The 12376-nt window shown below is 34.9% G+C and overlaps 2 protein-coding genes across 3 annotated transcripts; both read left to right on the forward strand.

Moving 5' to 3' along the window:
- The first annotated feature begins 1519 nt into the window (after nucleotides 1-1519).
- On the forward strand, nucleotides 1520-5687 carry LOC111509587 (protein C19orf12 homolog). 2 transcript variants are annotated; one of them, XM_074182207.1, is made up of 3 exons: nucleotides 1520-1632; nucleotides 2088-2361; nucleotides 4911-5687. In XM_074182207.1, exons 2-3 carry the CDS (start codon nucleotides 2202-2204, stop codon nucleotides 5165-5167), a joined length of 417 nt encoding a protein of 138 aa, XP_074038308.1. In that variant the 5' UTR covers nucleotides 1520-1632; nucleotides 2088-2201; the 3' UTR covers nucleotides 5168-5687. The 2 variants fall into 2 exon arrangements, with proteins under 2 accessions (XP_074038308.1, XP_074038307.1); XM_074182206.1 differs by lacking the exon at nucleotides 1520-1632 and adding an exon at nucleotides 1788-2032.
- Nucleotides 5688-8417: 2730 nt separating this feature from the next.
- Nucleotides 8418-11992, forward strand: LOC111509582 (uncharacterized). The gene is made up of 2 exons (XM_023165347.2): nucleotides 8418-8671; nucleotides 11551-11992. The coding sequence occupies exons 1-2, from the start codon at nucleotides 8491-8493 to the stop codon at nucleotides 11856-11858; spliced, it is 489 nt and encodes a 162-aa protein (XP_023021115.1). The 5' UTR covers nucleotides 8418-8490; the 3' UTR covers nucleotides 11859-11992.
- Nucleotides 11993-12376: the final 384 nt, after the last annotated feature.

Genomic DNA, 12376 nt, shown 5'->3' on the forward strand with positions numbered 1-12376 from the left:
GAACAGGGTACTTTATCTTGCATCAAATTCTTGAGCGGCGTACGCAAAATCTGTCTCAGGTGGAGGAACAAACCCCCCATGAGCAGGTTAGCAAAAACGTTTGCGCTCAAGTGATGTTTCACCAAAACCAGAGGCGAAAAAGCCCAGCACAGTTGAATCTAAGTCATCGTCAAGTGTAGCTGACGTGCAAAAACCCTCGTAAAGGAAGGTTGTCGTGGGTATCAAGGTGAGAATCTTGCAACTTGACTATTCGACTACCTCATGAACAGAGCATATACTTTGTGCCTGCCACACTGGGGATCGAATCAGGTCTTTAGAGTTACGCAGAGCCATCTGCGTAACTCCAATTTTCTCAAAAACCATTGACACATAGTAATGCGTTGGGGAAAGTCTCGTGGCAAAAGAGTTTGTACCCTTTGAATATGGTATGGATAAAACTGTTGATCGTGGATAATTCTCCAAACTGTGGACTGAGTAGAATTGACAGCTTCAGCAATTACTCTTGTGCTTGTTTCTGGATTCTCCTCGAGAGCGTTCAGAACAGCTTCTTCCAATTCTGGGGTTCGAACTGCTCGTGGTCTTACAATAATATCAGCTGCCCTCTTAAAGCTACCTGTTTCTGCCAAACAACGGTGGAGACTAGCAAATGTCGGAGCTGAAGGCAGTACTCGATTAGGAAATCGCTCCTGGTAAATACGTCTTGCTTCGCGCGCATTGCCATCCGCAAGGCCATAAACGAAATGCATATCGGCTAAATGAGCATTATTGTTTAAATAATCCATTTTTTCAAAATGAGTGTTTTCTACTTCTACTTACGGAAACTTCAACAAAACGTCTAACTGTCACAAAATATGTAATTACCAAAACTACTCACAAACGTCAAATTTATTTTCAAAGCATTCTTGTGAAAAATGCAGAATATTCGTAATAACTTCACATGCATCGATTATCAAATAATCGACTTGAAGTTTTCAAGTCCAAATATTTAGAAAACGGTTGCTTACAGCGACTAGTAACAAGGGTAGCTTATTTACGTAGATATGATAGAGGAATCGATTTTTTTACTGAAAAATGTGCTAGAAGTACGTCCAAAAAAGTTATGAATCTTTAAAAAAGAAAAAGACGTGTAGGCGGCGTTCCCTATGAGTAAGAGCAATAAGAACATCAGGTTCGAATTCGACACCTCAAAAACCTCCTATTACCAAGTTTCGTTTCCTTAAGTTCAGTATTTCAAAAGTTATTTGAAAAAAAAACCAAAATAAAACTTCAACATCCTGTATCTTGGAAACGAAGCGTTTCCGGACATTTATTTATTTGGACAATCCATATGAGATTATTTGAGGAATCACCTCCTGAAGTTTGTCAAAGTTCTTTTGAATCACCCTGTATAATCAACTCTGTCATTTGTTGAATAAAATATATTACTTCTTTGTACCCAAGTAGCTCAAAAAAATCCAGTCGAAGTTTGAAAATGGCGTTTTTTTTTCGTTTTTTTTTTTCGAAGATGCTTACAGTCCTAGACAACATATAAAAACTCAAGTTCAATCGGACCCCTTAATTACTTTGACTATGAAGACCTTTCTAGCAAGCTTTTCGAAAATATGATTTCTCTGACCTGTGACCCAGAAAAAGGTACGTCTCTGTCCTTAACCTTCGAAATAGTTTATCTGTTCCATTTTGAACAAAATTAAATATTTCATATCAATATCCTTGATCATTTCTGAAGACTAAACATGAAGCTTCCTAAAAAAGCATGTCATTTCTTTGGGCTTTGATAAAAAGTCATTCTTTGGAGAGCATCAAATCCGTGTTTACTACAAATATCGACCTTGGATTTTCAAATAGAAACAGATCCTCCATGACTTTTTACTGCACCTTGAATTGAATTCTGATGAATCAATAGTATCGTCAAGACATACGCCCTTTAGTAATATAAACATACTTTTAAAAATAGTCGGAGAAATTATAATAATAACGACAATAGTGGAATTGTCTTGATGAAACAAGTTGTTTTGATTAAAAAATATCTGGGGTAATTATAAATTTCAAAGGATATTGATATTTGATTATCAGATATTAATTTACAGATTCCAACATTCATTACTCACCGTGAGTTCAATTCCAACGAGTTAGCTATACAGTTAAATAAAGATATTAGATAAGAAGAACTCAGTCGTAACTCTATACAACCTTGCTTCAAAATGAGTAACGGTAGAAGAGTTGTACTTGAAGTTTGCGAACTACTTTGCCAACAAGAAAACCTGAAGGCGACCATAAGGGAATCAGCCAAAGGAGCAGCACTGGTTGGAGTAACTTCATTCCTTGGGGCTATCGTTGGAGGAAGATTGGGTTTATTGGCAGGTGAGTATTATTCATTTGGTATGTTCACTCATAGACGTTCAGATATGTGAATTCAGATACGATAGCCAATTTAATTCAAAATATACTTCATTTCCCAAAGAAAAAATTCTCATTAACAAAGCCTGGCGAAAAATATATATGAAATCACACAAAGTAAGTGTTTATATAAACTGAAAAGAGACTTGTAACTAACAATAACCTTATAAAAACTGTCAAAATATGAAAACATGGTCATTGAAATGAAATGAACTAAATTAAATTAAATTAATTCAATAAAGTATGATAGCTGTTACAGTAAGTCATGCTCAAATATAATCATCATCGTAGAAATCTGCTAAGCTGTTATGAGGTCTCACAGAAAGCAAGTCTTTTAAGTCTTTCTTGAGAGCCCTAAGGTCATTTATGGTTGAGGTTGAGCTTGAGTAACGTGATTGAACATTTTGAGACCGTTTCATATATAAATGAGGAGACCACAGTTAAAAAAGCAGTTAATTGGACAACAATCAATATGTTTAAGAACAGTCAACAAAAATAAGGCTGCAACTGAAGTATCGTACCGTGTGTCCCAGATAATTGCACAAAAAAGAAACCTTATGACAACTTTAGAAATAGGGACGATATAGTTTCAGCTATAAAATCTATGCAACTTTCTGCTAATACAGTGATAAGACGTGTAGAAGTAATGATCAATGATATTTTTTTAAAGTTAAGAACTGACTTAGATAACTGTGTTTATTTTTCACTTCAACTGGATGAATCAACAGATGTCGTTGACACTGCTCAGATGGCCGTGTTCGTCAGGATGGTTTTTGGTGATTTTACGATTAAAGAAGATCTTTTGAAGTTCATTCCACTGAAAGGACACACTACTGGACATGACTTGTTTTCTCATTTAAAAAATATCATTTCTTCCGAGAAAATTCCAATATCGAAAATGGTAGGCTTGACAACCGATGGCGCTCCAGCTATGGTGGGTTGTGATAAGGGTCTGGTGGCGTTATGTCGTAAAGATGAAACTTTTCCGCAATTCCTCTGTTACCACTGCATTATCCATCAGCAAGCATTATGTGGAAATTTCCTGAAACTAAACAACATTATGAAACTGGTGGTAAAAATTGTGAACAAGATTAGAGCTCAAGCGTTACAAAGAAGATTATTCTGAACCTTGGCCGATGAAGTTGACTGTCAATACGGGGACCTACTCCTTCACTCTGAAGTCTGATGGTTAAGTAGAGGACGGGTGTTGCAACGTTTTAATGATGTCCTATCTGGCATAGTTCAATTTTTCAAACAACGCGATGAACCGACTCCGGAACTAGAAAATTCAATCTGGCTTAGAGATTTTGGTTTTCTCGTGGACATTATAGAGAAATTAAAGGAACTCAATTTGCAGCTTCAGGGGAGAGACAAAGAACTAGCGGAAATGATTTCTGATATAAAAGCATTTATCAAAAATCTGGAGTTTTGGGAACAAAACCTAATTAACAGCGATGCCAAGCATTTCCTTATTCTTTCAGAAAAAATATCTCAAAATCCATTAGAACCCTATGACAACAAATATCATGTAGAAATAATTTCTACCCGAATAATAACTTCAAAAATCGTTTTAAGGATTTCAATGAAATGGCTTTAGTAGCGCAGTTTGTTGTTTCATCCTTTATGGAAATTGATTTCAAACAGTTTGCAACTTGTGTTATGCAGAACTTTGGCGAAGACATCGCTGCAACAGAAATGGAAGTCATTTAGTTTCAAAATGATTTAGCCTTAAAATCGTTAGTCTCAAGTACTGAATGTATCTGGCCTATTGTAAGTAAAGACAAATATTCAGTTCTATGCTGTGTTGCCTTGAAAGTGAAAGCATTATTCAGTTCAATCTATTTGTGTGAATCCTCTTTTTCCAGTATGAAGTTTATTAAGAACAAATATCGCAATCGACTTACAGATGAACATTCGGATAATTGTATTCGAATGGCTGCATCAAATTATACTGCAAACATGAAAAAAATTATCGATGAGTCTGAGTGTCAGCCTTCTCATTGAACGTGCTTTTTTATTTTTCAATGTTTATGTTCATGATAGTGCGTTACTTTTTTGTTGTTATTATTAACTATTTTTAAATCATACGTGACATGCCGTTGTGGCTGGATAAAAGTTTGTGTTTATTTTTCAAACACCTTCGTTTGATAGGTAGGAATGTAGCTATGAACAAGTACGTACTAATAATATTAGTTATTTTGTTATTAGTTTATTATCAGTACCTATGTATTATGTATTACCAGTTAAATAGTGAAATAAATACATATAATGATAAATTAACTGTGGACTATTTCATTTACGTTGCGTTACGTGGCTTCCGTGTGGGTAGCTCGCTGTTTATTCCAAAATCAACAAAGTAGCTCAACACATTGAAGAGGTTGGCGACGACTGTGATAAGCCAATACCATTCAGAATGAAACATACTATACTCGTAAAATTGTTGAATCAATCGGTTGAATGGCCTATCAAATGTATCCAAACCTATGCCTAACCGAAATATTCATTTTTCACAGGTGCTGCTTTAGGAGGAGCTGCATCGATGGCCTTTGGCTCCGAATTCAAATCACTTGTAGATATAATCAGACAGGACATGACGGAAAAGCAAAGAGAGCAACTAGCTGAATCTGTCCGCCATCTTTTCCGTGGGATTCAACTAACAGATACGGTGGAGATTATGGCAATGCTTGCCCAAAATACTTCTTTGAAATCGTCGATAATAAATGGGATCGTTGGCTTCATACAACAAGAAATGAAATGTAGTGTTTGTTGAATATGTGTTGCATAGGTCATTTTGTGATATACAGAACTGAGTTATAAAGTCACTTCTTTCTTAACAAAATACAAAAGACTGGAGTTGAAATTATATATTTTTGAAAACATTATAAACACTTTTTACAATTAATTTTTTTTGGTAATTCGTATATTTTTTCTGAAACCATCAATTTATTTTCGTGAGTCTAGTTTGAACTGTTATCATAATAAGTCTATACTACAACAAAAATTACGAAAAAGTCACATATCAAGTTCAGAATGAGTTATCCATATGTACATGATTCACAATAAAAATAATATCACTCAAGATGAGAGTGTCTGTCAGTGAAGCAGCTCCGCATGTCATTCAGTCAGAATCAATATGAATTTTGTGAAAATTTTTATCTGTGGATTTGTGTGTTATTGGGATGAATATGATTTTTTTCCAAGATATTGTATATGAAACTACTACTGTCTAGTGTTCGAAAATACTTTTATTCTTGAACGTTAACAGCTTTAATAATAAAAATATATTCATATATTCGAGTTTCATTTTGTACATTTTCAGATTCATTGATAATCAACGGAATCTACAAATATTTTCATTTGAACCATGTTCGTGATATGATATACCTTTCTCATAATTCCAAACATCCGTTATGGCAAATTCATTTCTAAGCATTTCTCCAGAAGATTCTTATGAACTGAAATTCTTTTTGACATACTTTCTTTCAAATGTAGTATTTTTCTTGCAACGGAAATCTTCACATCAGGAGGACAGACATAAAATAATACACACATCGGAAAAGTCTAGGGATATTTTTAAAAATGGCAATAATTTTTTTTTAGATCGCTTTAAGGAAAAAAAAGTTGACGGGTGATCATTAAACGAATGTAACTTACAACAAAATTTATTAAATGGTCAAAAATACTGAGTGCGCATATAAGCAAAACTAAAAAAAAATATGGCTCTTCTTTGGCACCCCGAAAAAAAATCATAATACAAAAAAAATGGAATCAGTACAAAGTATGGCCTCCACGCTGGTTTATTACGGCCCTACATCTATCGTGCCTCGACAAAATGAGATTGTCAATGTCTTGTTGAGGTACATTTGCCCATTCAGCGATTAAAAGCTCTCTCAATTGAAACGTTGCGTGAATGTTTCCCATATGCGGAGTAATTCTTCGTTGAAGCATGTCCCACACATGCTCGATGGGATTCAGGTCCGGTGATTGTGCTGGCCATGGCAATACATCAACTCCTTCGTTGGTGAGCCAGTCAGTCACTAGACGCACGACATGTGGACGAGCATTATCGTGCATTAGGTGGAAGTTTTCACCAACAGCACCAGTAAACGGACGGACGATAGGTAGAAGAATGGTGTCGAGGTACTGTCGAGCTGTGAGGGAGCGATTTGGAAAAACGAGATCGGTTCTGCCGCCGATCATGATTCCGCCCCATAGCATTACTGTACCACCTCTGTATGTGTGGATTTCCTGGACGTGTCTCAAACGTTCATTATTTCCAGGTCGTCTCCACAGTCTTACTCGACGAGAATCTGGATGAAATCCAAATCTGGATTCGTCTGTAAACAAAACTGTGGCCCAATCATTTGCATCCCAATTTTGATGTTCCTGACACCACTCTAATCTTCTACCGCGATTGCCTCTCGACAAAGGTGGACATCTAAGTGGCCTTCTGTTGTGGAGATCTGCTTCATGCAGTCGATTTCTGACAGTATCACGACCAATGGTTACCTGGTGCGTCTGCTGCAACACGTTAACTAACTCAGGTGCTGTGATTGTCGGTTGTCTTCTTGGGGTTAAGACCAAAAATCGGTCTTGAACTGCAGTTGTAGCGCGTCCTCGCTCTGGATGTTGTTCAGCTGGACTGCCAGTTTCCCGGAAACGCCGCCACAATCGACTGATAATACTTTGGGAGACCCCCAAACGAAGAGCTACATCATTTTGTCGCATGCCACCTTGAAGAAGCCCTTCAGTTTAATTGCTGAGCAAGAACTGCAAAGAATGTACAAACTCGACACGTTCAGATTATTCATTTTAGCCGAAAACCTACAGTTTGTAAAAAACTTGATAAAAGATTAGTTACCGTTTTTGCAGGCTTTGTTCAACCCATAGAAATTTACAGAATGGTCGAGTGTACCAATTTAATCGAAATTAAACGACCACATGCATTTATTTTTATAATATTTAGTATGTTATAAAAATATCCCTAGACTTTTCCGATGTGTGTATTTACAATGTTTTTTTTTTGTAGCAATCAGTAAACCCAAAAATATTATTTCAACAAGCTATATAGTATGCTATTTGGTATTGGTCCGTTATCGTTATTCATAATATTATTATGTTTACTTATTACTACACTCTCATAGGCATCTAGTTGCCTGTTTTTGGTAACTTGTCTAACTAATCTTAATGAACTGAAGTCTATGGAATGGTTTTGTTGCAAAATATGATGGGCGACTGCTGATTTTTCAGGTCTTCCATATTTTAAGTGTGGCTATGTCCATAATATCTTGCATCGCAGTCTTTACATTCAATTTCGTAAATTCCAGACTCTTCCGAATTCTCAACTTTGTCTTTTGGACATCCCAAAAGACTTTGCAGTGTATGACTTGTTTCAAAAACCACCTTCATACCTAGTTCCTTGAAAATTTCCAAAGTTCTTCGTATATTGGTGGTATGGAACTGAAATGTATTTATCTTGGTTTTTGTCCTTTCCGAAAGTCGAGATTTCGTTCATTCTTAACCTTAACTTCTTTTTCCTAATTATGTCATCTACAATACCCCTCAGGAAACGTTAGTGGCTGCTATTTCCTGTATTACTGATTACCTACCTGTATGATGTACCTGAATAGTATAGGTAAGTAGCTTTAGTTTTGAGTAGTTTTTAGTTTTATCTTCCTCTTGAAGATGATCACTTAGTGATCGAAACACGTGTCGAGGTGTAAAAATAACGATTTCGTGTTGGGAAAAAACTCCAGTAATATTCATGTTTTCACTGTCTGCCTAACACCTAACTAATCTTATTATTATTTACATATGTAGGTAACGATTCGAAATATTGTAACTAAGGGCATAAAGGTAATATATCTATCTATCTATCTATAAAATTTTATTACAACTTCGGTTCGGAGGAGAGGAGAAATACAACTTAATTTTACCTCAATTCCGTACCACCGACGCCAATGGATTCGAAAACGAAACCTTGGTCAGTAAACTGATATGCCCCTCCATTTTCTTCTCGAAAAATTGGATTTGAAGACAGTCCACCTCAGGAATTGATAGAAACACACGTTAAATTTTGCTCCAGCTCTCAAAATGGAAGTCATCCTCCTTGGTCCAAACGTTCCCTTAAAAATGTGTATGTTACTGGCTAAGGAAAGACAAATGAAAGTTCTGAAGTATTACGATCCTGATTCGACCCACAATATTACGCTTATCATCACGTTCATCGTACTGACCATATGTCATTATTTCGGAGCAATTGGACTTATTGCAGGTAAATTTTCACCTTTCATTAATGAAAACATCATGCTAGAAATCTCACGGTAAAAATAAGACTCCGTTAATCCTTAGCTCGCACAAGTTTTGATTTCTAAGAGTTATCGTTCGCGAGAGGTGAAAGTTGGTTGATGCAAAACCACATTTCATCATACAGTGTGAAACAAATAATTTTTTTCTCGGAATATGTATACGAAATGTTTAAAAATCGAAATGAAATTGAAATTTTTCACATAAGGGATATATCTGAACATTTTCATTATTCATTCTCATTGTATGTCATCATTTTTCATTTTGAATAGTTAAACCACATTTTCCAATAATTATTATCATCAGTTAGACAGTATTTACCGAAAGATATTAATGTAGTGTTGAATATGGATAATGAAGACAAAAAAATGTGAAACGTTTGAACAGAAATATGTTGACCATCCTTCCCGGTTATCTATTCATTCAATGGTAAAGTATACGTACAACGGTTTGGTATTCATGAATTTTGAAAAATGCCCGAAGAAATTGAATTTTCTTAAAAATTATCAATTCCACAAGAACTCACTTGGGATTGTTTTCGCAGAAGTTCTACTACATTGTTAGTGAGGTTTGGAGCAGATTTAATCAGTTTGAAAAAGCATGGGGGTTGGAGATCATCAACAATGGCTGAAGGTTATATTGAAAAATCTATAGATGCGAAAACAAATGTTATTTATAGAATTTTGTCGGGCCCTATAAAACAAAATAACGTCAGGTAGCGAATAAATAAAAATAATTATACTACAATAACAGATTCTGAAGCCAGTGGAGTGAGGTTTGAAAACTGTTGGCATCTAAATATTCGCAACAAATATTTTCATTATGGAATTTCATCTACTCACATTTTTTATATGTTCTGTGTTATGTTTTGTGTTATGACTTAACAATCGAAAATTTTTTCAAAGATTTTTTTCTAACCATCGTTTTCTATTATAAAAACTCTCCTAACAATTGAATTTATCCATTTGTTCATAATTTGTTGACAGATGACGTAACAAAATTTCAAGCATCGCGAATATTCAACGTAATGTGTTCATATAAAAAGCTTAAATCAAAACAAAAAAAATCACCCTCATATCTTTGATATTGGCAAATATTTTCACTTATTCAGTTCTGACTTGAATTTGTATCTATTGGAGATTGCTCTAATGTCTGAAGGAACTAGGTTTATTGGTTTTGGGCCAGAGTATGATATAAATCTCTGAGTTCAAGTTGATCTACAGCGAGGGACATTCGTTTTTCCATGAAGTTTGGCTCGGATTTCATAATTATGATTTATATTGGGGGTGGAGTTATTATGCTTCCATAACATGCAGCGATAAATGTATAATTTTCTCACATCAAATGAGTCTGATTCTTTGTATAGTGCTACAGTGGAGTGTCTTCTTTTACGATTGAAAATTATTTTCAGGATAATATTTTGCATTACCTCTAGAATATGTAACATGCTTCTGCTGACGCCTCCTTATATTATAATGCAGAATCTCAGAACTGATTCTGCGAGTGATACAGTGTGTTAATTTTGAAACTTACAATGGGCTATATCTCACGAAAGAAAGCTTATATCAAAAACTGTTCCTAGGATAGTAAGGGGGAATTGAAGTGACATGAAAGACAACTCACCCCCATCAACCCCCTAGCCCCCACTCACCAAAACTCAAAACTCAAAAAGTTCAAATTGCGAACCCCTACTTGTGATACATCATTGAAAAGACCATAAAAATGCTATTCAATTGTATAAATAATAATTATACAGGGTGAAGCAATAATTGTGACACTTTGGCTTCAATGGAATATTTATTGCAGTTTTGTTTATAAAACTCAACCTGCGTCACTTGGGGAATTGCGAGAAAGAATTACGCAAGCATGTCGCGCCATTACTAGAACAACATTTGCCAAAGTTCGTGCAGAATTTGAAATTAGGCTGTATTATTGTTTACAAAACAATATAACCCACTTTGAACATTTACTTAATTGACATTTTTAATAAAGTTGCAGTTCAACAAGAACCTCAATGAATATTCCATTCCAGCCAAAGTTTCACAATTATTGTTTTCCCCTGTACAATTATTATTTATACCATTGAATAGCATTTTTTATAGTATTTTCAATGATGTAGGTGTTCGCAATTTAAACTTTTTGTGTTTTGGTGGGTGGGGCCTAGGGGGTTGATGGGGGTGAGTTCTCTTTTATGTCACTTTAGTTCCCCCTCACTATCCTAGAAACGATTTCAAGCATTTTTATATCAGTTTCCGTTCGTGAGATATAGCCCATTGTAAGTTTTAAAATTGACATACTGTATATCATTGTTAGTAGCGTTTTGTTATCAAGATTTCTGAGTTGGTAGAATTTAAAAGATAATTTACTAAGTCTTTTAACGCTCTGGTTTACATGTTCGTCCCATAGTAGACATAAACATAGTCTACATAAACACAAAGATATTTCATGTTGTTAACCTTATCAACTATAGGGCATGTGCATATCATTGGCGGTTTGGCATATAGGTTTGTGTATAGTGAGCTTATTCTTGGAAGATTGATTTTTATTTGAGGGGGTAAACGTTACGTATTTATTTTTAGCGATGTTTAGCACTTATACATCATAATGTTGCAAATACGTTTATACTACTAAATGCCAAACTCCATTATGATGTTGCCAAATTTCACCTATTGACATCAGTGTTGCCAGGTCCCAAAATATAAATAGTCCCCCATGGTACATTTGAAAAGCTGTACTTACGTCGGTTCCTTTTCATTACTTGATCTACTATTCAGTGTGCACAAATCAATGATGAAATTTGCTGATTATCTGGTTTATGTTCATTTATTCTTCAATGAATTGTTTCAGCTTACTGTTTGTCATGTATCATTCGCTGGAGAAAAAACGAAATAGTCGATGGTGACAAATTTATCGATGAATATCTGTCAAACGATAAAAGATTGGAGTTAGCAAACAAAGTTTATATGAAACCTGTACCAAGAGGCAGCGCAGAAGATAATTTTGCCGCCCTATCACAAGCCGACAAAAGAGAACTATCGATATTAATCAAGGAATTCCTCAAACGAAATGTATGGAACGTTTTGATCCTAGAACAGATTCAATTTCCTGAGAAATGGGAAAAAGATTTAATAAAAAAAAAGACTGAATCGATCTGAATTTTGAAATATAAATGTTTGTCAATTTATCTGTTTAATCGATTCCAAAAGAAGATACGATGGAATTTAAATTTTTTTGTGAAGTACTTCCTTTAGATTTTTAATTAAAATTTGATCCGCAATATTATCACGAATATTTTGTTTCAATTACACCCGAATTCTATTTCACTTAAGTCTGCTGGTAAAAGTCACAAGCTTTTCTGGCCAAAAAATCATGAATTCATAGTTTGAGGTTGGAATTTAATACTTTGAATTCAGAATTTAAAAAAAAAATCAACTTTGTACAAGTTTTTGTTATTTTTGGGCATTTGGAAAACATTCATGCGACAAACCTTTTTTTCACGGACAAAACACAAGCATACTCATCGAGGTTAAGTGAAAGAACAACTCAGTAGCACATGTGCTAACTGAGTTGAACTTCGCCTTTTGTTATGTCAGCAACTAGCTCTGTAATTTATCATATTTGTATGTAACTACACCTGGGAAACGATTAAGATGATTATTATTATTATTATACA

Source organism: Leptinotarsa decemlineata, unplaced genomic scaffold (genome assembly GCF_025532065.1).
Source record: "Leptinotarsa decemlineata unplaced genomic scaffold, Ldec_3_MD MMD2_tig00026328_RagTag_RagTag, whole genome shotgun sequence".
Lineage (NCBI taxonomy): Eukaryota > Metazoa > Arthropoda > Insecta > Coleoptera > Chrysomelidae > Leptinotarsa > Leptinotarsa decemlineata.